At 39.2% G+C, this 25207-nt stretch overlaps 1 protein-coding gene across 1 annotated transcript in view; it reads left to right on the top strand.

Annotated features, from left to right (window-relative positions):
• ARSB (arylsulfatase B) overlaps nt 1-25207 on the top strand; it is a 143943-nt gene that overhangs the window by 55483 nt on the left and 63253 nt on the right. Inside the window, exon 5 of the mRNA XM_074360155.1 lies at nt 12280-12523. Within this exon, the coding sequence (XP_074216256.1) occupies nt 12280-12523 (244 nt within the window). The remainder of the gene's footprint in view (nt 1-12279; nt 12524-25207) is intronic.

The raw sequence follows: 25207 nt of genomic DNA, 5'->3' as shown, positions 1-25207 counted from the left end.
CTTGATATTGAATTACTCTAGAATTATTTGTTGCAAAGACATTTTCTTCAAGTGGCTTGTTTGGCACTTTTACTAAATATCGAATAATCATTTAAGGGTTGTTCTTTCATTAGGCTCCCTCTTCCAATACCATGCTACCTTGATTACTGTAGAGTTATAGGACATCTTGGAAGTTGGGTATTGTAATTCTTTTAACACTGTTCTCCTGTTTGAAAATTGCTTACAATCCTGGGGTAAGTCTCATTTGATCATCATGATTGTGGTAGGCAGAGTAATGTCCTCTTCTCTCCCCCCCACAAAGACATTCACATCCTAAAGCCATGAACCTGTGAATATCTTATATTATACAGCAAAGGGGAACTCAGGTTGCAGACTGGTTGCCAATCAGCTGATCTTAAGATGGGAAGATTATCTGATTGGGCCAAATATAATCACACTTAAAAGTGGGAGAGAGACAAAGAGGAGATCAAAGTAATACAAAGTGAGAAAAACTCAACCCGCCATTATGGACTTTGAGGATGAAGGGGAAGTCTTGAGCTAAGGAATTCTAGCAGTGTCTAGAAGCTGAAAATGGCTAAGAAGAGATTCTCCTCTGTTGCCTTTGGGAGGAAATGCAGCCCTCCCAATACCTTGATTTAGCCCAATGAGACTTGCTTCACGACTTCTAACTGATAGAACTGTAGGATGATAAATTTATGTTGTTTAAGCTGCTAAATTTGTGGTAATTTGTTATAGCAGCCATAGAAAACTAACACACTCATGCATTACCATTTGGATTTGATTTACTAAAATTTTATTGAGGATTTTTGCACCTCTGTTCATTGTAGTTTTCTTTTTTGGTAATGTCTTTGGTTATGGAATCAGTAATGCTGGCCTCATAGTTGGGAAGTTTAGGCTTCTCTTTGTTTTCTGAACGAGATGTTCTGATTTTATTCTAGCATTCATTCCTGCTCTTTTTCATTCTTCTGTATGTCTCGTGTAGAATAGTCTCCTTTGAGTCCTAATGTATTCATAGATGTTACGTGCAATTATCTAACCACTTTGCTATTTCTGCTGTTCCTGCACATTTTCATGTGAAATAAATGCTATTTTATTATCAATTGCCTTTTCTCTTTACATGACATTTAGAGTTATTTTAAAAACTAGGTACACAAGTATACTATTGTGTATGAGCTCCATTATAGGGAAGTAAAAAGAGCATTATGAAATGTTTGTTATAGAAAGGCTTGCAGTATCTTTCTGGCTTGGAAAGCTTGTGATCCATGATTTAAGCTGTCTTTCCCCTAATTCAGAATTATCCCCATTATAGCTGATGTTGTATAAAAAGGTAAAATCTGTGAGTGAGTCCATAGGTGGGTCACGTATTACCACATCCACAATAAAAACAAAACAACCACAACAATAAAAACAGATTCACTTTCTATTTCACCTGCAAAATGACTTAACAAAGCTCTTATATCCATCAAACATAGGGCATTCAGCCATAATGCTCACACATCGGCATAGTAATCACAGATTTCAATCACAAAGAGAGACGTGCAAAAAGTGTTACTTGCTTCTTTTCTCCCCCCTGTAAATGAGCTCAGTTCTGCTGGGGTCCCCACTCTGCTTGGAGGAAACCTGTTTTCAGTCCATTCAGACCATGTTGGTTAATTCAGGGTCTCTTTGTCTCATCTCTAGCTCCCCTCCGGAAGCTAAAGCATTGGAACTGAGGGGAGTGTGTAGTCTGGACATCATCTCCACTAGCTCTCTGCAGAAACCTCCCGTTTTTGTCTGGCCTCTGTGTGCCATTCCTCTAAGAGCACGCTGCAGCCTCCTTGCCTGCAGACTTGCACCATCTCTTGCCACATCTGTGCTCTTCTCAACAGCAAAAGAAAAACATTCACCTGGGGGCTGCAGCCTCTTCCACACTGTGGTGTGAGAGCCTCTAAGCCTGCAGCCATTGCCACCCTCTGCTGCGATACCGCACCGGGCACAGGGAAATGCAGGGACCCTTGCTGTCCCTTCCTCTATTGCCAGGCTTCACTGGGGGATGAAGTACGGGTTGTTTCCGCTCTTGGATACCCGCAGCTCTTGTTCCCTCTGCCCTGCGATGCCGGCCTGGGGGCAGGGCCCAGAGTGCCTTCCTAGGATCAGAGTCGTGTCCTCTGTCTCCACTTCCATTCCTCTCTCTTCCCCTAACCGGCTCTGAGGGATTGTTTGCGCTAAACCTGTAGCCATTCTGTCTGCTGACTATCCCTTCCCTGAGGCCATTCACCCATTTCCCTGCCTACTTCCTGGGTGGAGGAAAGTCACAAGGCAACAGGCATTGCCAGGAATGAGAAAAGCACTGACTTACTGTTTCAAAACATTATTCCGGTAAAGTTATAGGCACTCGAAGCACTCTGACCTGTAATCACTTTTCTCTCTTCTGTGTGTAGGCTTAACTCTATACCAGGATAGTAAGTTTTTGTGTGCCTTTGGTTGTGACCTCTGCTAGATCAGTGACCGGTGGAGGTGGTCACACTGTATGGATATAGGTGGATCAGTGACATGAATGTGGACTATACAGCTTTTTCTAGGTCTAAGCCATCCTTAATTATACCGTGAACTTCTTACTGTCTTTAATGGTGTAGGGTTATCATTTTCATGTTTTAGTTACTGCATTATGCTTCATACAGTGATGTCCGTGTGGATCACTTGATGTTGGAAAAACAGGAAAATAACTTTCTTAGTTTTAAAACTAAAATTCATATTTTTTTCTTAAAAAATTTGTATTTTTTCTTTTCCTTCCCTCATTCTTAGGCCACCAACAGAGACCAGCCATCTACACCTTCCTGATTTGCAGATTCTAGCCTGCTCTGAAATTAGGAAGCCAGCTCTCATACAGATTATTTGCATTGTGTCTGAGACTCAGTGAGCCCTTAGTTAGGATCTGATTGCAGGGACTTGGTGATGCCTATTGTGGTCACCGGGGGCATTCTTTTTTTTAATTTGTTCGATTGTTTGGTCATGGTTTTTAATCCCAGTTCATGGCTGTTAAAGAGACACTGAGTTTCCCAGATACTGGACCTCTTTCTCTCAGCATCCTTTTGTCTCCTGCTAAAATGCCTCTACTTAACCACTTGCCTCTCTTTGGGCACAGAGACCCCAGCTGCTTCCCACATTTCTTCAGCTGTCCTTGCTCCTAGTAGCTAGTGCTGTCTTCATTGCTTGGGGTGGCCACTGTCACCGGATTTCGCCTCCCTCTCACTGTGTACATCCTGGTCAGAAGGGGTCAGAAGGCCTCACGTGCTCAGGAGGACCAGGAATGTGAGAACTCAGAGTTTGGTTCATTCTGCCGCTAGACCAGGTGTCATCTGCAGTTCCCAAGGGAATCTTATTCTTATTCTTTATTAATTATGCATTCACTTGAAATTCTTTTAACAAACTTCCTAATATTTAGGTGTATTGAGATTTTGTTTGTTTCGGCCATGAAAGTTTTCACTTTTCTGTTCTTTTTCCTTCTTACAGTTTTATTAAGATATAGTTGACATACAGCTCTCTATAAGTTTAAGGAAACAAAATGGCCTGTCCACTCAGTTTGGTTTATTTGTTTTTCCAAGTAACCCTAAAATCATATCTTAGTACTTATTAAGTAGAGATCCAATAAAACGTTGTTTCTGCTTCAAGGGTTAAATCAGAACATTTAATTTGTGTTGCATACAAACTAAAGTACTTGATGCTTGCCCAAATAGAGTATGTGAGCTTTCTCTAGTTTCATTCTCTCCGAAAAATCATCAACCTCAATGCCCATCTTCCTCATCATACAAGTAGTTAGTACAATTCTTATTTTGCAACCACAATTATACTTTTTTCTACCTCTCTTTTTTAAATTGAGGTATAGTTGATTTATAATGTTGTGTTAATTTCTGGTGTACAGCATAGTGATTCAACTCTCTCTATATATAGTCCTTTTCAGTTCTTTTTCAAGTCATTACAAGGTATTGAATATATAGTTCCCTGGGCTATACAGTAGGACCTTGTTTATCTATTTTATGTATAGTACTTAGTATCTACAAATCCCAAACTCCCAATTTATCCCTCCTTACCCCCTTCCCCCTCTGATAACCATAAGTTTGTTTTCTGTGTCTCTGAGTCTGTCTTTGTTTTATAAATAAATTCATTTATGTCTTTTTTTCTAAGATTCCACATATGAGTGATATCATATGGTATTTTTCTTTCTCTTTCTGGCTTACTTCACTTAGAACGATGATCTCCAGTTCTATCCATGTTGCTGCAAATGGCATTATTTTATTCTTTTTTTATGGCTGAGAAGTATTCCATTGTGTATACATATATATTATATCTTCTTTATCCAGTCATCTGTTGATAGACATTTAGGTTGTTTCCATGTCTTGGCTATTATAAATAGTGCTTCTGTGAACATTGGGGTGCATTTATCTTCAAATTAGAGTTTTTTTTCCAGATATATGCCCAAGGAGTGGGATTGCTGGATCATATGGTGCCTCTACTTTTAGTTTTCCATAATGGCTGCACCAAACTACATTCCCATCAACAGTTAAGGAAACTCCCTTTTCTCTACATCCTCTCCAGCATGTATCATTTGTGGACTTTTTAGTAATGGCCATTCTGACCAGTGTGAGATGATACCTCATTGTAGTTTTGATTTGCATTTCTCTGATAGTTAGCAATATTGAGCGTTTTTTCATGTGCTTATCGGCCATTCGTATGTCATCATTGGAGAAATGTTTATTTAGGTCTTCTGCCCATTTCTTGATTGGGTTGTTTATTTTTTTGTTGTTGTTATTGAGTTGTATGAGTTGTTTGTATATTCTGGAAATTAACCCCTTGTCAGTCACATCATTTGCAAATATTTTCTCCCATTCCATAGGTTGTCTTTTTGTTTTGTTTATGGGTTCCTTTGCTGTGCAAAAGCTTACAAGTTTAATTAGGTCCCATTTGTTTATTTTATTGCCTCGGTGAACTGCCCTTGGAGAACATTGCTGAGATTTATGTCAGAGAATGTTCTGGCTATGTTTTCTTCTAGGAGGTTTATGGTGTCTTGTCTTAACATTTAAGTCTGTAAGCCATTTTGAGTTTATTTTTGTGTATGGTGTGAGGGAGTGTTCCAACTTCACTGATTTACATGTGGCTGTCCAGCTTTCCTAACACCACTTGCCGACGAGATTTTTCTACCTCTTGAAGATATTTTCACTTCTCTCCTGCTGTCCTTGAACTTGCCAGACTCTAAAGCACTTCTGTGATGCTGTTTTCACCTATCACTTTGTGATTGGCATGACTGACAGATAAACAGCTATCTAGGCAAAAAGTTTCTGGCAACCTTAAAGGGTTTTCAAGTCTGGAAGGGGAGCCAAATAATTTGTGAGTAAACCATGACACTCCCTCAAGGTGCCAAAACATTTTAGTTTGCCCTGAAATTCATAACTTCATTAGTAAAAAATATCAAGCATTCTTTCAAGATCAAACTGCAGGAAAAGCAAGGAGGGCTTTAGTTGTAAGAAAGGGCTGAATAAACATTTGGTACTTTTCTTGGCCCTAAATATTCCAAACACAAGGCTTCTGCGCTACTTGTGAGGAGATCCGGGATATGGAGATCAAATCTAGCATGACCCATGCCTTCTAAGTGAGAGTGACTCATAATATTTTGTACTTAAAACTTTCATTTAAGGATCTCCAAGGCCTGTGACTACCTATAATTTAAATGACAGAAAAATGTTCAACTGTTTGCCTACCAATACGTAATAAATTAAGGTAGTTTTCTAGTACCCAGTTCCATTTTAACTTTTAGAGACCAAATGTTTTCAATCTGTCAGCAGACTTCTAGTCTTTTCATCCTTAATAAGTTTTAAAGGAGAAGATAAAATCCCATTGATAGACTCTCATCATTCTAAGCAATGACACTAGCCCTAATTAAAATGAGGAAATCTTTTGCTACAGCCCCGTGTTACATTTTTCTTTTTTAATCCCCATTCATTCCTGCTTTTGCCCTTTCTCTGCATTCATCTTCCTTTATCTTCTGCTCTCTTGGTGGTTACATCAGTTATTTGGGGTCTGGCTGCCAATTCCATTCCACCAGAATCCCCCTAATGCTGGCTCAGCGGGAACGCTCCCCTTGCTGGTTCTTTTAATCAAGATGTAAAGTCTGATTGTGTCTGACTGGCAGCTGGGGGTCAGAGCACTGATCTGCCCTGAGTGCTGCAAACCATTTAAAACCCCTGCAAATATTCAGATAAATATCTGAATAAAGATTCCGTTTCTGAAGTTTAATTTGAATGACAAGCTATGGCCATTGTACCACTTTCTTTGATAATTAATGTGCTTTATTTAAACTCATGGAAACAGAAAGAAGTCACAACAGCAAAACCCCTCATAATTCATCATGTTTTTATGATGCTCAAGAAATTACATACAGAGAAGAGAGTGCACCCTGGAAGTGTGTGTGCTTGGAATACTTTGTTCTTACAAGAGCCTTGCATTTTAGAGTGTGGTTATAATGCCTAAATCTGGCATCTGTTCAATAAATACCCAGATAGGAGGCAGTTCTGTTCTGCATACTCTGATGCTGCTGCTGGTGGTGATTATCGTCAGTGAAATAGCTAATACTTATTGAGCATTACTTCTGTGCCAGGCTTTATGCTCAGACAGGTATTGTTATTATCCTCATTTTTCAAATGAGAAACTTAGGTGCAGAGATAGAATAATTTGCGCAGGCTCACAGTACTTAACTCCCATCCCTGGAGGACAGCCTAGTAAAACTAGAAGTGTAGCAATCAGGAATGAAAGAGAAAAATAATATTAGTCATAAAATGGCTAGATACCTTTTTGTTTATATTTAGTCATTGTTTGACTCAAGTTTTCCTTAAGTTTAGCACTAGAGTGTTCTTAAGAGTATGATTAATTTAGTCTTAAGAAGCTGTGATGCAGAACACCCCACTATCTCATGTGTAATTAAATAAGGCCCTCGTACTCCCCAGGCCTGGGCTCTCTTCTTTCTGCTGGTGGTTGGCTCTGCCTGGTCATTCTGGTTCCAGCACTTTTGAGAGGCCCAGTCACCCCTTAACACCAGTGGGGAGATCTTATCTCTTTTTCTACTCACACCGTGTGACACACCTTGTCTGTCTTATTTATTGTCATTTCCCCAAAACTCAGGGTCCCTGGTACATGGTGGTCACTCCAGAAAGATTTGTTAAAAGTTAGTGAGGACTCTCCTCCAGGCCAGGACGGGCTTCCTCAAAGGCTCTCCAGCAACCCCTTTGACATCAGTGTCACTGATCAGGTGCCAGATTGGACAAACAATGACAATGCCAGTATTTGTGGGTTTGATTTGCTTAAATCCTCATGGGCATGGCAAGAGTCCCTCCTGCCAATATCCTGTAAAATCAGCAGCATCTGTGTGCAGAACAGCTTCCTAAAAGTCAAGGTCATGGAGCAGTTGGATGAAGGCTCAGAAAACGCTATGCAGTCATCAGAGTTAATTTTTCATGCCTTCAGTCTCCATTTTTGGTGGTCTTTTTTCCATTCACTTGTTTGTCCCCCACCTTTCCCTCCAATTTGGGAGCCCTTCTCTTTGACAGGTCCTATACGAGGTCCTGGGAATGCAAAGAAGAATGAGACCTGTTCTTGTCCTAGAGAGCCAGAGTTCTTGGAAAAAACAAACCATGAACAACTAATAAATACCATGCAGAAATAAGTGTGATAGAAAAGAAATAAGTGTGATAGAAAAGTAGAAATTATAAAGTGCAGAAGGACAGAGGAGAGACAAAGACTGGGGGAGTAAGTGAAAACAGCGATGTGCCATTTAAGTCAGGCAGGAAAGACAGGGAGGGCATTTTAGGCAACAGAACCAACATGTACAAAGGCAAAGTCAGCACACTGTATTCTAACAACAGGAAGTGTGTCCTCCGTGACTGAAGCACAGGGCACAGTTTATGGGGAAGGGCAGGAGTTGATGCCCCAAAAGTAGGTTGGAGCCATGTGTGAAGGATTCTGTGTGTTGGACTAAAGTTTGAGCATTTTCCTGATTGGGAAGCAGTTAGAGGTCTTTAAATACACATGTGGCCTGGTTGGTTTGGGGCTTCGCAGAGATGCCTCTGACAGCAGTGTGAAGCGTTCTGTGAGTTACCCCAAGAGTCCAGGTAAGAGGAGTGCCAGACCCAAGGCAATGGGGCTAGAGAAAGGGGGAGGTGGATTGGAAACCCATTTTAAAAATAGACTTGGCCCAAGTGGAGGCATTGAATATAGAACAGGAGGGAAAGAGAACATCAGATTGTAAATTGAGTGTCTGGGTAGATACTTTCTCCAGAGCCTTTTAGGAGGAGAAGACTGAATTTACATAACCCTTTAGATGACTGCTAAGACGTGCATTAACTCTCTAATCTGCATTTGAGTCATTTAAAAAAAATAGCCTAAAAGAATCAACCATCAGTAACAAAACCTTTTATTGGACTAAGAGACTTCTTGGTGTTTGAAATCCTCTTGCCTACTCATCTGTCACACTCCCGTGGGTGGCCCTGTTCAGAAGGAAGTGTAGGCCCCAGTGCAAGGCTGCTGGAACCTTCCTGGCTTTTCTTTCCTGGATCCCCAAGTCAGAGTGAGGAGGCTGCCTTGGGTAAACCAGGGTTGAAGGATCCGGTGGGGCAGGAAGATGGAGAGGTACACTGAAGGTTCAGGGCAGCCTTCCACAGCCAAGCCACAACATCGCACTGTTAGGGGAGGAGTCCTAAAGTCTAAGGTTGTTGTCATGGTTCCATCTTAATTTTTATCAGCTGGATACGAGTGGGGCTTCATTGTCATATACTTAATGCATTTGCTCAGATCTTTGGCTAACCGATGTTTTTCCATGACTTTTTGACAGCTATTTTTGTTCAGTAATGAATAATAAAGTGAGATTTACCAGCTGTAGATGACAACATTTGTTTTATTTTGACATTTCTTTTCTAGACAGCAAAGATTTTATAATTAGGTTTTCTCTCTGCCAAAAACATCGCTGAAAAACTATTTCCCTGAAAAAAAAGTTTCCTAGCTTCCTTTACCAGTTGGAGTCATCTTATTTTGATTTGGAAGTTTTTTCATAGGTCAGTCAGGAAATGAAACTAGAGAAGTATCTCTTGAAAATTAATTCTTAGCAAGAACAAAAAAAAATGACTTTTGCCCAATAGAAAATTAGGAGAGAAAATGAAAAGAAATGTGTTTGAAATGATGATGGTTCCATTGTCTTTCTGAGTTTTAGTTTATGTCAGGCTTGAGTGAACAACATAGGAAACCCCCTTTCTACCTTGTTTCAAATGAGCTGATTTTATTCTTGCTATTACTCTGATCAGATTTATGTGCAGCTCTTTGAAATACCTGGGAGGCTGTACTGGAACTGATGGTTAGCACCCTATTCCTCAGAGGCCTTGAAGTCTCTGGATTTTTTGCTGATAAGTGGTGACCATCGGCCAGGTACCACCTGGCAAAGCTGAATGGCCCCCTTCATGCTGTGGATTCTGCAGTTGGCTTTGTGACTGGGGAGCCCAAGAGAATGAGTTGCAGGTGTGTTAATTAACAGTGCTTTCTCTCTGGAGAGCTCTTTAAAAAATGATGGAGGAAGCCACATTGATAACCGATGAGAGAATTGCTTATCGTTGCTAATGGGAAAAACACCATAGAAGCTGATGGCAAAAACAGTCACACTCACTACACTGACACCTCCCAAATAAGATGCGGAAACACCTTCCAGCTCCTACAGTAGCAGCAGTGGCCAAGTTCTCTTTACAGCCCAGAGTATTTTCCTTCCTGAGTCATACCTCAGGGGCTGCTCCTAGAATCAGATTCCAGACCCAGCCCGCCCTTATCCCCATCACCTCCACTCTTATTTCTACCACCATCATCATCCAACATTTTTGTCTTAAGCACTAATATGTGGAACTGAAAGAGACATTACATAATACTTCAAAGAGGCATATCTATTTAAAATGGAGACAGCAGACATCTTCTACAAGCATTGAGCCAGTATCGTTCATAGCAACCCAGACAACTGAGGGAAATAGTAGTACTGTCTCTGCCATTCTTGATGTCACAGGTGGAGAGCAAACATTTCTCTACAGGGTATTTTTGTATCACATGAATAGCACCTTCTTTTAAGTTTTGATTGATTAATTGGTTACTGGTGACTGATACTCAGTGAAATACGAAGAGCCTGGAGGAGTTCCCTTTATCTAGAGATGGTGCCCCCTGTTTTGAACATGCTTATGTGAAATAGAATGTGTATTTAATAAAGAGGCTTGGATGACTCTTTGGGCCTTGAGTTTTTGTCCAGAAGAGATGTGAGGTTTCAGAAAATGTTCTTGTAAGTCTGATAGCAAATGATAAGACCGATTGTCCCCCACCCGTGTGTTGAGGAACTGGTACCTTCATCTAGTGTAGCTCAAGACCCTCTCCCTCCCCTTCAGGAAGCAGAGAAGAACCGAAGGTCTGGTGTGGTAAGGGCTTGATGAGAAGTCTCCTTGGCAGTAGAGTCTGGACTTTCTTACCCACCACGACAGAGGCTCCTCTAAAGGGAATTACCATCACCTCGAGACACCTCTTCATCTGCTGTATCATAGAAAGAGTGTACACTTGGCTGGGTTTGACTGTGCTTATCTTTTTCCCAGGGAAGTGAGGCTTTATGTGCCCGCAGATATAAAACCCACTTTACACCAGGGACATCAGGAGCAGGGCGCTCTGGGTGCAGATGGCGCCTGGGGAGTCGCACAGACCTTGTTTGAATCCTAGCTTTGCCACTTATTAGCTGTTTGGCATTTTCACATCTCTCTCTCTCTCTCTCTTGTTCTTGCATGACAAAATAGTTATAATACTAGACTATTTGTATTGTTGTAAATATTAGCTGCTGTTTATTGAGCACATAGATTGTGCCAGGTCCCCAGCGAAACAATGATCATAAATGGTGTCACTGAATTCCCACCGTAATACATGAATGAGATAGGGGTTGTTACCTCTACGTTAAAGATGAGGCTCACACCGCTAGTGAGTGGCTGGCATCAGGCTTCAGTTCCAGGTCTGCTGGACTCCAGATTCTGTGATAATGTGGACTCCAGATTCTGTGATAATGTGAAATTAAAGCGGGGCCTGGTGTGGACTAGGTGCTTAACAGATGTTGCTTCTCTTTCTGTCCGCCTGCATCCTGTGGGTTTGACAGATTTTTTTTTTCTTTTTTAAAATTTATTTATTTAAAAATTTTTTTTGACAGATCTTGATTTCTGTGTCAGATTTTTTTATACATGGCATTCTATAGAGCAGATCTGTCATACTGCCCTCCTGTGGTTCATTTGGATAACAGTGGCTTTTAAAAGACATTTAATTGGAGTATAATATACATTGAAATAAGCATTATTTTCAAAACATGTCTCTGAAGTCAACCAAGTGTATGGGTACTTTTGGAGATAATATGATTCTACAACCTCAGTATTTAAGAAATATGACTTTTTACTTTCTTCAGTCTTAGTTTCTAACTCTGAGCCCCACCCATCTGGTAAGATACTTAACTTACATCACTCTCGTAACTTCTCTGTCTTTACCACCGTCCTCCATTCCCTTGGTTGTCTGGAAGAGAAACCTCTTCTCAGGCACACAGCGCATGATGAAGCTTTGTCCTGCCATCCTATCAAGAGGGGAGGGATTTTTCTTGCAGTTAATTTTTCACCTGACTGCTCTGCGTACACAGACATTCATCCCACTGGTGAAGTCTTAACTTTCACACTTACAAAAGAGTTCAGATCACCAGGGAGCAGAATATTAATTTCGTTACCAGTTTAAATGTTAGAAAATTTTTCCAGGAGGAAAATAAAAAGGCTCGCTATCCCCACTTGTTAGGAGCTTTAAGTTCCTAAGTGAAACTTACTCAGAGGCATCTTTTCATGTACCGGGAGGGGCTCCACCTACCTGGATTCGTTCTCCCGTGTTACATGCATTTGTACACATACATTTGCACCCTGGTCATTGGTCAGTGCAGGGCTCTGTGCTGTTATCCTCCGGGGACTTGTTTTTCAGTGGCCCTACCCACGGAGGATGTAAAGGTCTTGTGTCAGACAGAAGCCGCGCCACACTCTGGTCATGTCTGTGTGTGATGGAGAGTCGTGTTGGGTGGGGAGAAGGTAGTTGGTGCAGGAAAGGCTGAAGAGAAATTTTCTATTTTAATTCTTAAGCACCATTTAATAACAACACACATAGAAGTCTTATGTTCTTAAACATGTCTCATAGTTAACCTCGTCCTCACGCCGTGACCTGATTGTGTTTCAGATAATGGAGGGCAGACTTTGGCGGGGGGCAATAACTGGCCCCTGCGAGGAAGAAAGTGGAGCCTGTGGGAAGGAGGCGTGCGCGGCGTGGGCTTCGTGGCCAGCCCCTTGCTGAAACAGAAGGGCGTGAAGAATCGGGAGCTCATCCACATTTCCGACTGGCTGCCCACCCTGGTGAGGCTGGCCGGGGGCAGCACCAAGGGCACCAAGCCTCTGGATGGCTTCGATGTGTGGAAAACCATCAGGTACCTGCCCACCTTTCTCTTCTCCCATCCGGCATAGGAGCTCTAAGATCAGCATATCTCGGCTGAGAAGGATAGCCTTTGTGTGAAAATGGTGGTTCAGCTGACAAACAGATGATTTAAAAAAAAAAAAAGAAAGAAACGCCTTTAGAAATACTGTAAATATACATATTATTTATATATATAATATATATATATATTGTATGTTCTGGATATGAGATTGTGGGCCTGTGTTTTATATGAAGGGAAAAATTGTCCTCAGTGGCTCACCCTCTACTGGCGGTGGAGAAGCTGTGCTAAGAAGTAGCATAGGGTATTGTTTGCTTTCTACAGGGGGTCAGGGGTCCTATCCTGTTGCTGCTAGGAGAATGGAGGATCAAGCAGGGGGAAAGAGATGGAATTTGAGCGGGGGAGCAACTGTATACACTTATTATACAATAAGTATATAATGAGCACCTACTATGTACCAAGCCCTGGTCTCACGGCAGAGGAATTATAACAATACACGTAGAAGTCTTCTGTTCTTAGACAGGCAAGATCATGGCTCTCATGGAGTTTATAGTCTAGTGAGGGTGGGGGGAAATAAACAAGTAAACACATACGTAAGGAGGTGACTTCCCATAATGATAAGTGCTGTGAAGGCAGTAAAACAGTGTGTTGTGATCCAGACAGCTTGCAGATGTGAAGGAGGTACAACTGGGGAGCAGACTGGACTCGGCTGTGGAAGTGGTGGCCGTCCCTCCCTGTTTAGCCACCACAGTGTAGAACCGTGGCCCCCAGAGTGGGGAGGTGCACACCTGCGAGGGTGCATGAAGAAACCTTAAAAACTTGTAGTTAACTTTATCTCAGCCTTTTAAAGTATATGTTTTATAAGATACATAAGATATTAATAGATGAGTGCATACACCCAATTGATTAATAAATGTAAATAAATGTACATATACTGGAGGTATTGTTTTTACAATGGAGAGATTATGATTACAATTGTCTAGTGTAATAGTTTTTGACCTCTGTTGGGTGTTATAGCAAGGGGTAGTAGCTGATTGGTCCCCTAGTGGCCAGGGAAACATGACCTTCTCTGTCTATAGTTTGGATTTGAAATGTGTTAAGTATTTATCTATATTTTCTTCGAAGTGTTGTGGTTTGATTTTCTTCCATGCAATTCTTGAACTGTTGTGAGATGATTGTGTGTGTTCCATGAAGTCAACATCTAAATCAGAGGAATGGGTTTTTCTTCCCCCAAGGCTTTTGAATTATAGACCTCTTTGAGAGTCTGAAAGCTACGAGGCTACAGAAAAAAAAGTACCTATACATATGCACAAAAATTTAGATAGAATTTATTTTTATGATGTTAGATATTGATTACACATTCTTTTCTATGTACGCACAGAAAATATGACATTCTTTGAAAACCTCTGCCTCTCTCACTTATTTTTAATACAAAGACTAATACCTGCTTTATGATTAAAGGGAAATAAAACAAACATTTCTAAGCAAAGCAAACCTTGAACTTCAGTTCAGCTTATTGCCAACTTTCACTGTGAAGACTTCAAGTTTGACTTACAGGAGCAGGAGAAAGTTTTGAGTGATTTTGTTATGACAACATACATGTCAGGCTTGACCTCCAATCAGTTTTGAGTGTTTTGTTTTGGTGGCAAAGTGTTGCAAACCCTAGCTTATGAAAGCACACAATAGCAAGTGGAATCAAAGCTCTGTGGCATACTTTGGCCAAATGAGAGTAGGCCTGAGTTGAGAAACAGCTGAATTTATTGCGAATAATTTCCTCTGTCCACAAATTCACTGAGGTTATTAATATCTTTGGCAAAGCCCAAGTCATTGGTGTTCGTCCATATCACCACACTTTGGACTATAAATCCACCTTTCAATCTTAAGATTGTCTTGATCAGAAGTCACCTTTAGGAGTTGGGTGCATATTTGCTTCTGCCTGCAGAGAAATTGCAAAAAGTTTGGTCACTCTTAACTCCAGATGGCACAAGGCCTTCCCTCAGTGTCAGAGAACACTGAACTCATAGTGGCCCATCCCAAATAGAGTAGGAGCTCTGCCTTCTTCAGTGGCGGACATAATGTTGACTACAGGGCTGAAACCAGAATATGATCAATAATAGAGTCCAGGTATGTGAAACCACGAGAGAGTAGGCTTTCCTTTTCTATATGAAAGAAAGTAAAATTTCTGCCCAAAGTCTAATCAAGCATTTCTAGACTTTCATCTGGAAATCCAGCAAATTCCTGTTTATTAAGTGAAGAAGTGCTCTCATCTGCTCCCATTTCTTGATCAAAGATCCTGAAAACAATAATTAAGCCCCCACTCCACCCCCCACCCCCAGCCCCGAGGAAGTCGATGCTTCTCCTGGCATTGGGCAACTGTCCATTCGGTACCAGGGGCCCATCTGGCGCCCACGCCTGCTGATACAGACTTTTAAGCAACCAGTCCCACTGACGTCGGGAGCTTCTCCAAAGCAGTAAAAACAAAGGGACAGCCAAATGTCAGAGACACTTGATCTGTGCCCAAAATTCTGGAACTTTTTTCCAGTAAGATATTTACTTGGAAATACCATTTTCAAAATGATGGTAGTTTTGAAAATTTCAAAAGGGACTGATGAAATAGGAATGCCAATAATAGCAGTAACAGAGCTCTCAGCTGTGCTGAGAGCGTCCAAAGATTTGCTAGTTGCATGGTTCTCACTTCCTCTTAGACCTGCTTCAAAATACTAAAATTTTAGAAGAAACAGCTATTCAGGAGTGGGTGATGTTCTTTGCCATAGGACTTCCTTGACTGCTTCAGTTTTAACTCTGTTCCCAGGACACAGAGCATGTTTGTCAGTTCTAGGGGATGTGGCTTCTCCAGGTTCTTTCCAATTCTGTGTGGTATTTCTGCTTTTCAACTTGATAAGCAGCCTATAGGTTATTTCAAAATATTTCAAAGGATTCATACTTCATAATTTTTTAAAGTTATTTTGTATTTCTTAAACTTATGTAAACAAAAGCAGAACCCCTGATCATAATGGTAGGACTGTTTTTCCCTTCTAATCAATGGAGAGCTCTTCTAGATGTTATAACATGACAGTGTGACAATCAAATATTACCTGATGATGTAAAATATGTTAAAAAACAGTAAGTTTTTATGAAACTGTAAAGACTTTCCCCACCTATGGATTCAGTTTCAAGAGAAAAGTTAAAGGAAGGATGTGTCACTTTTCACCCCATTTTCACAATTAGCTTGAAGCCCAATGAAGTATAATACTTAATTGGCCAAAGGTTAAGAAACTCTGAACTAAAATGATGCTTTATTTCAAATATTACCATGACAACCCAGGCTGATTTTTGAGTAATTACTATTGAATATAATTTCATTATTAGTATTGTTGAATATTCCCTTTTCACTGATTGGTAGTACCACTTTATGTTTTAAGTTCTTACTAGTGTTATGATCTGTCTTGGTGCCGTCTGTTTTAGCTGTTCTCGTGGTAGCACCTCACTGGTGTAATCTAATCTGTTGTAAATATACCTTTTAGAGTATATTTAAATATCTGCTAGATACAGCTATCCACCTCCCCATTATATTTCTTTTACAAAAGCTTCTTGACAAGTCCCACTTTTGAAATTTTTCAGTCGAACTCTGGAATTATTTTGTTAAATTAAAGGAAAAGCTTCTTGTGGATGAGATTAAACATGAAAACTAATTTGGGAAGAATGGAGGTACACAGTCTTTTCACCTGGAGGCTTAAAGTTGCCTCCTGCTTCCTTATGCTCTTTCTTGTTTTTTAATTATTTTTTCTCTTTATATTTCATTTTGGATAGATTCTGTTGCTTTGACTTCAAGTTTATTATCCTAATCTTCCATTTCTTCCATCCAGTATATTTTTCTTTTTTTAATCTTTTTTTAAAATTTATTTTTAATTGTGTTAAAATACACATAAAATTTACTATCTTAACCATTTTAAAGTGTACAGTTCAGCGTGTCAAGTGTTTTTACATTGTTGTGTAGCTAATCTCTAGAAACTTTTTTATCTTGCAAAACTGGAACTCTCTAGTCATTGAACAATTCTCCACTTCCGCTCCCTCCAGCCCCTGGCAACCAGCCTTCTACTGTCTGTCCCTACAAATTTGACTCCTGTAAATACCTCACCTAAGTGAAAGCCTACAGTACTTGTCTTTTTGTGACTGGCTTCTTTCATTTAGCATAGTGTCCTCAAGGTTCATTCATGTAGCATATGTCAGAATTTCCTTCCTTTTTTAAGGTTGATTAATATTCCATGTAAGTATATACTACATTTTGTTTGTCCACCCATCCATTGTTGGACACTTGTGTTGTTTCCACCTTTTGGCTCTTGTGAGTCATGCTGCTGTGAACGTAGGTGTACAATATCTCTTCGAGACTCTGCTTTCTTATATACCCAGAAGTGGGATTGCTGCATCATATGGTAATTCTGTTTTTAATTTTTTGAAGAACTGCTGCAGTTTTCCACAGTGGCTGCACCAACTTACATTCCCAGCAGCGGTGTAGGAGGGTTCCCTATTCTCCACACCCTCTCCAGCATTTATTATTTGTAGACTTTTTGATGTTAGCCATTCTGATCAGTGTGAGGTGTTAAACTCATTGTGGTTTCAATTTGCATTTCTCTAATAATTAGCAATGCTGAACATCTTTTCATGTGCCTATTGGCCATTAGTATGTCTTCAGTGGAGAAATGTTTAAGTCTTCTGCCCATTTTTTGATTGGGTTGTTTGATTTTTTTTGTTGTTGTTGTTATTGAGTTGTGTGAGCTGTTTGTATATTTTGGGTATTAACCCCTCCTTGGTTGAATTGTTTGCATTAAACATAAATAATAATTTGACAAAGAATTGTTGTCAAATCTTTTCTCCTTAAGATTCTATAGACATTTCTTTGTTGTCTTCTGGCAAGTACCCTTACAGCAAAACATCCCAGGTTTAAACATAAAGAAAGTTGAGATGACGATCTTGGTATCTGACAAGGTAGAATTTGTGTTAAATTTACTGCCAAGTATAATGGTGAAAATGGTGCAAATAGTGATTTTTTTCTTTGACCTATGTGTTTAGAAGTGTGTTGTTTAATTTATAAATGTTTCAGGTTTTCTCTAGTTAGATTATTGATTTCTAGTTTAATTCTGTTGTTGCCAGAGGACATATTTTTTATCATTTCAATCCTTCTAAATTTGAGACTCGGCACTACTTTCTTAGTGTCTGTGCCATGTGGACTTGAAACGAATGTGTATTTTGTAGTTTTGGGGTGTAGTATTAGGTTTTTCTTTGTGATCCGATCAGAAAATATTTTATTTTAGTAGATGAGTTTATATGTTACTGTAACTATCATTTTTATTCTTAGCTTTGTGGTATTGTTCCATTATATTTATTTTTTGTCTTTGAACTTTTGTTAGTTTTTTAATATTTAGAACACTGTATAGTTTATTCTAGTGTCACCATTATACTAATATCTTTACGTAATTCTCTTAGTCCCTTTTTAGGTTGTGCTATTTGGTTTGTCAGCTTTAAACACCATCTTCGACTCCCACTTATTACCCATAAGAAAATCAATGGCTTATTCAGCTTTACCCTTTCCCTTCCAGTTTTATTTTTTGTGGTATTACTTCTGCTTTGTCAGAGCCTATAACGTATAATGCTTTTCTTCTGTCCTTATCCACAATTTTGTTTTTGCCTTAGATCTACAATAATATTTTCTGTGCTAACCACTTGTCCATTTCTTAAGTGTTCTCAATTATCTCTTTGTTGGAGGAATTCATTCTTTAATAGATTTCTCAGGATTCTTTGAATCTTTGCCTGTGTATTAAAACCTTTCCTACAGCCTTGATAATAGCAAAGCAGTTCAACTGACAGAAGATCTGTGTCTTATACTTTTCTTTCCTTGAGTTTCTTGAAAATGTCATCCCGCTCTTTACTTGTTTTATATGTTGCTGTTGATAAGTTTAATGTCACCTTGATATTATTTCATGTGCAAGTGACTTGGCCTTTTTGCCTGGAGATCCAGAAGGTTTTTTGTATTATCACTGCTAGTATTATTTAAAGTCTAAGACTCTTGCTAGATATGTCTTAAAGCTGAACAAACTGGTCAGTTTTTCCAGATACACAGTGGGGCTCTTTTGGCCTCTACATTCAAGTCTTTTATTTCAGTTTTTTTGAGTTATCGTTTTAAATTTATATTCTATTGTTTTGTGTTTCTTTTTCAGGGATTCCAATTATAAATATTATTGAATCTTGTTTATATATCTTTTGTTTTTATCAGTTTCTTTCTGAGCCTTTTTACTTCTTTTTTTTCCTCCTTATTTTGAATTATCTTCTCCCTTTTCAGTTTTACCCATTATATGTTTTCATGTACTTTCAATTATATAACAATATCCCTTTGTCTCTGAGATTTTGTTTTTCCTTTCAGTTTCTTCCCTTAGTTCAGTGTCTAAGCTCATAAATGTTTAATTCATGGCATTTTCTTAAATAACAACAGTTGCTGATTTAATTATATTTAATTTGTATTGAAATATTTTCTTCTGCTTTGCGGCTTTCTTTTTTCCATAGTGGGAGAATATTTTCATTTGCCAAAATTTTGAATTCTCATTTGCTATTTTCTTAACTTCTATGGTAACTTTGTTTCGATGCTGAACCCTTTCTGTTGTCCGTGTTTATGTATATTAGCCCTTTCCTGGACCTGCAATGGCAGGTGATCTGTGGGGCTGGGATTTGGATAGTTATTTGTAGTTCAAGAGCCTGCTTCTTCTGTGGCTGCAGGGAAGTGCAGTTTCTCTAGTCTCACACTTTAGACCGTGGAGCCTAAAGTTCACGCGGCCCCTTTCTTTCTGGTCTGCCTCCTTAGGATCCTATGGTAGATACTGTGTTGTTCAGTAGGACCCTGATCTTTTGCCTCTTCCTCCTGTCCCTTACCATCCACCTGCTAGAAGACACCTGTTCTTCAACTCCCTTTCTCAGGATTGGCACCAATTTGTATGACATTTTTGTGACACCAGTTGACTGCCGCTCAGATCCTGCACACCTTCCAAGCCGCTTCCTCGTGACTGCCCGGTAGCCAGTCAGCCGATCCACTAGGTACCAGGCCTTTGGTCACTCGGGGTGGGGCCTTCTCTTTCCGGGGTTTGTTTTATCAGACACTATCTGAGTCCCTTCCCCTGTCATACCCCACACCCTCCTTTGCATGATCCCAGCCTACCTCTTCCCTAGAGGGAGCCCTGGTACTGACCGTTCGGGTCTTAGATGGTTATTTCCTCACATCCATCCAGAGTTTAAATATATTCTGTCTCCTGCTTGTGTTTTAAGCTTGGGTGTTGGGTGATTTTACTTTCTTTCCTTTTCAAAAATTTTTTTAAAGGAGAACGTGTGGAAAGATTCAAATGTAGATGGCCACCATTATTCTGTGGAAATCTAGAAATTCACTTGTTCTTAGGCTCTTGCTCCAGCGTAAGGAAAACAGCCCTAGAAACTGGAGATGAAGCATTGTGATGGTTTATGAGATGAGGTTGATAGGGAACCCAACTGGTAGCCCTGCATTCAAAACTGCATATAGTCCTTGCAGTCCAGTGAATGTATATATCTCTGTATCTATTTATCTATCTCTCTATATATATTTTTTTAAGTTAAAACAAAATATTTAAGGAATGGTGTGTTCTTTTTTGATTCCCTCCTTTACCCTTTTTGACAAAAGAGCTTCTACCCTATGTCCACAGTTATGTAGTGTTCTGAAGGTCGTTTCAGATATTTTCTGTCTGGCTGCATCACATTCTAGAATGCAGCCTATCTGCCTTGTTTCTTCCTATTCCTTCCAAGTTGGCCTGGTGTTTGTGGCTGGCAGTGAGGGAGGGAAGGCGTGATGGGCCGGCTCTGAAGACACCTAATGGGAGATCCCTGCCCATTTTTTATTTCATGCCGCCCCTCAGTTCTATAGCTGGAGGTAGACAAAGTGAATCCATCTTTTTCTATTTTCTTTGGGGTCAGGTTTTGATTCTTACGGTAGAATCCAAGAATATGCCGTTAATCTCTTCAGCATTGGCATTAGTGAAAATCCCCTCAGGACTTTGGCATCTGGTCTTCTCTTTAGTTTCCAACACTGTTGCCAGTTTTCATCTTTTTGTAATTCTTCTTGGGGATTATAATGGAAGTTGGAAAAAAGGCGTATTGGGTTCTGCTGGTTTGCCCTGATACTAACCCAGACAGTCTACCAATTATTTTTCAGTGATGAATGGGAAAAGAGTATAATAAGGATGTGATTCAGTTATTCTTAATAATACTACATATTGCTTAAGTAGCCTACTTAAAAAAATAAATGATTCCTTAATAAAAATGTGCATGAAAAATTTCTCTCCTCATATATGACTCTGTGTCGAATGAATTTAAGTTATGTATTTCCTCAGCAAATTTAGCTACAATTTTATATCCGTGCCTAAACTTCTTTCATGATAATGTTTGCATGTTAAAATGGCTTTTTAAAGGAACATGAAATTTCTGCAAACACAATATCACCCTCACCCATATAACAAAGAAAATAAGTCCTGCGAGGAACTTCAATAGTATAATGCTTGAGAATGTGAACCCTGTGGTTAGAACCGGTTCAGATCCCGTGTCCTGTCCCTTTGTTATTTGTGTGATCTTGGGCAAGTTACTGAACATCTCTAAGTATCAGCTTCCTCATGTGTGAAATGTTGCATCAGTGGTGCCTACCACAGGCACTTATGTGAGGATGTAGTGACAGAATATGTGGAAAACACTTAGCACGGTGCCTGGACATGGTAACAACTCAGCAGCCTGAGGTGAAGGTGATGAGGATGATGATGACACTTACAAAAGGTTAACAGGATGGATGTTACTCTGTGAGTGTTTCTTGAATTTTTTAATCAGTCACTTTTTGTTTTCCAAAATTTGGTCTCAGAAAATATGCCATGGGTATTTCTATTTCTAAAAATTTGATACTGCTTTCTAGGGTGTCTCTTTTTTTTTTTTTTTTTTATAACAGATGGTCAGCAGCTAGTGGTGAAAGAAGTGTGGAATATAATAGCCCTTCATTTATTTATGGAAAATGTTTTACTGCCCCACCCTGAGACTAGTTGGAAAATGAAAGTCAAAAACTGGAAACTCTATTTATAAATGGACAGTGCTGTGATCTCAGTGTCTGAAACTGTAGACTTTTAGAAAATATTTATAGCAGATTGGAAACTAGTTACCAATCAGTGTATCCTTACTCCCTCCCCTTTTTAAACTAATCCAGAAAACATGAAATTTGGGTAAATTAAAATTGAACACTGAAGTGTAATCAGAGACAATTAACTATATACCATTTTGTACATCTTTAAGAGAAGAGGATTGCAAAAAATGATTAACTCTTTTGTTAACAGAGGCATTTGAAGTTAATAGAGATATTTGTTAATGGAGCCTTAAAAATAAGCTTGATGAATGGAAACATTCAGAAAGATACTGAGGCCATGTCTACATTTGACTGAGGAGACAGTTTAGCATAGTGGTTAGGAGTGGGGAATTCAGTAGTTTGCCTGAGTCTAACCCCAAGTCTGTCACCTTCTCAACCACGTGATCTTCTAAGTAAGTCACTTAACTGCCCTGTGCCAAGGTTGTATCTACATCATAATGTCCAAGATTAAATGAGATGGTACATGCAAAGCATTTGAAATGGTATATGGCGCAGAATAAATGCTATGTAGATTCCAGCTACTATCATTCAAACTAGTCTGGCCAAAACAAACAACTCCCCTGCTGCCCACAATTAATTCCAGCTTGGTTGTTATGAATGTGCATGAAACATGCCCATTTCACTGGTTTAAAGGTAGGTCTCTGCATTAAGTGGCCAGTGTGAACATGTTACAGTTCTTTTTCTTTGCGTAATTCTTTGTCCTTACTGCCATGACCATTAGTGCGTGCTGGGGTGGGCAGTGAGCACTGTGCAGAAGGAAGGGCCTCTGAACACTCCGCTAGGTGCCTGCCTTAAAGAAGCTGATTAGAGGGCTCTGCTTTGTTCCTTTCAGCCTGGAGCCCAAACATGTGCCCTAATAAAAACACCCATTTTCTTGCCATAATAAAACCAAGGCATTTCATGGACTTGCGTGCTTATTGAAAAGTCCTTTTCCATGAACATCATCGGTCATTATTCAGAGATTTAAGTTTTACAAATGCAATCAACAGTCTAATAGAGATGATATCACTTATACAGCTAAACTATACCACATGCTTAATCCAAAAAATGGGAAATCCTAGATAACAGATTGCAGTCTATGTTTTTTATATGCAGTTCATGAGTGGACTGTGATTTAGCTATATTTGACACTGATACTTTTCTAATAAGAGACCCTCCCATGGAAGAGGATATCATAATATGTCTTAGAAATTAACGTTATAGCTACACCAGTGTATTTCATAAGGGGAACTCTTACCAGCAAGAGGAATGGATAGAAATACTCATGTTCCATCATATCTACATATTATTCTTGTATCTGTATCTAAGTTTTTAAGCTACTGGCTTATTCAGCACTTATTCCATCCCAAGCACTTTACATGTGTTTCCTCATATAATTTGCAAAACAATCCTGTACGTAGGTACTTTTATCCACCTCCTGCTAGTGAGAAGAACAAGGCTCCAGTTTATATAACCTTGTGGAGTTTAGATGCAAACCCTGAAAGGCCACGCTCTTAAAGACAGCGCAGGGCTGCCCACGAGAGAGTGAGGCCCTCAGAATTGGTGGAAGGAAGACCATAAACTATTGAAGTAATTGACATTGTCCAATTCCTAGTGCTTCGGTTGTATGGAAATGAAACTTTGGGAAAGTATGATGTACAAAAGAATCGTGAAATACCACAGTAATTGAAGCATTACCTATAAATACATAGATACATGTAGAAGGTAAAAGTTAACACGTGTTATAACATAGCAATGATCAATCTTGTAAACATTTTATGAGTTTGATGAGGCCATTATTTATTCAATTGGATTGTAATGATCATACAGTGATATTGCTGAAAACTGTGTTATAAGTATTCAAAATACTTTTTTTTCCCCTCCAGCTCACTTTGGTATACACAACTTTAAGGAAGAAATTGTATCATATGCTAAAAATTTGTGTTTAAGATACTTCTATCCCTAACTGGGGCATATAAAGGGACTGATTGTAGGAAGTTATCGCTAGATTTCTTAAGGTATATTCTGAGAAACTAAGACTTCCTTTCAAGGGGAAGCCATTATCATTATATCTGGGCTCATTACATCAACACCCTGAAAGCTAGACATCCATCTTTTGCTCTACAGAAAAAAATCAAGAATGTAGAACATATACTCAAATGTGGTAACATCATACAGCAAGGCTTGAGATTAGTGGTTTTCCTCTTAAGCTGCGTGTTAGGATCAGCTGCATTTTTTTAAAGGATGCCAAGATAGTTCAACTGGGCAAGAATGATTTTTTCAATAAACATTAGTGGGATAACTAGATATTCACAGGCAAAAGAAAGAAATGGGATCCCTACCTTACAGAATACACAAAGATTAACTTAAAGTGGATCATAGACATAAATATAAGAGCTAAAACTGTAACAATCTTAGAAGAAAAATTAGGAGTAAATCTCTATGCCTGGATTAGCCAGTGGTTTCTTAGATAAAATACCAAAAGCAATGAAAGAAAAAATAGTTAAGTTGTACTACGTGAAAATTTTTAACTTTTGTTCTGCAAATGATACCATCAAAAAAACAAAAAACAACCCGCAGAATTGGAGAAAATATTAACAAATCGTGTATTTGATATGGAACTCACATCCAGAATATATTAAGAATTCTTGCAGCTCAATCATAAAAAGACAAATAGCTCAATTTAAAAATGAGCAAAGGATCTGACTAGACATTTCTCCAGAGAAACTATACAAATGGTCAATATGCACATGAAAAGGAAAATGTAAATCAAAACCACAATGAGGTATCACTTCATACCAACAAGGATGGCTGTAATCAAAAAGACAGACATTAATCAGTGTCATTAATGAGAGGATGTGGAGAAATTGGAATGCTCATGCATGGCTGGTAACAGTGTATAATGGTGCAGCTGCTTTGGAAAACAGATTAGCAGGTCCTTAACAGGTTCAATATAGAGTTACCATGTGATGTAGTGCATCCACTCCTAGGTATATACCCAAGAGAAATGAAAACAAATGTCCGTACAAAAACTTATGCATGAATAAACACAACAGCATTGTTCATAATAGTGGAAAAAGTGGAAACAACTCAAATGTCCATCAAATGATGAGTAGATAAAGAAAATATGTTCTCTCCATACAATGAAATGTTATTCAGCCATATAAAGGAAGAAAGTACCGATACATGCTACAATATGGATGTACCTTGAAAACATTATGAGTCATATGGTTTGTAAATTCGAAAGCTAATTTGAAAAAAAATCAACTTGGGTACTTTTATAAATCTTTTTGCCCCAGGCTGAACCCCAGATCAATGAGATCACTCTCTTACAGTGTAAGTCAAGCATTAGTATTTTTTAAAGCTCCCCAGGTGATTGCATCGTGTAGCCAAGATTGAGACTCGTGCTCTAGAATCAGCTCTAATCCAAATGAATTTCTAATTTAGGAAACTCCTAAGAAGAGTTCTGATCCCAAGTAAGAGGACTCCAGGAGATTTCTCCCAATTTT

This window comes from Camelus bactrianus, chromosome 3 (assembly GCF_048773025.1).
Source record: "Camelus bactrianus isolate YW-2024 breed Bactrian camel chromosome 3, ASM4877302v1, whole genome shotgun sequence".
NCBI lineage: Eukaryota > Metazoa > Chordata > Mammalia > Artiodactyla > Camelidae > Camelus > Camelus bactrianus.
Note: the sequence above shows the minus strand (reverse complement) of the source record. Positions and strands in the feature narration are given on the sequence as shown.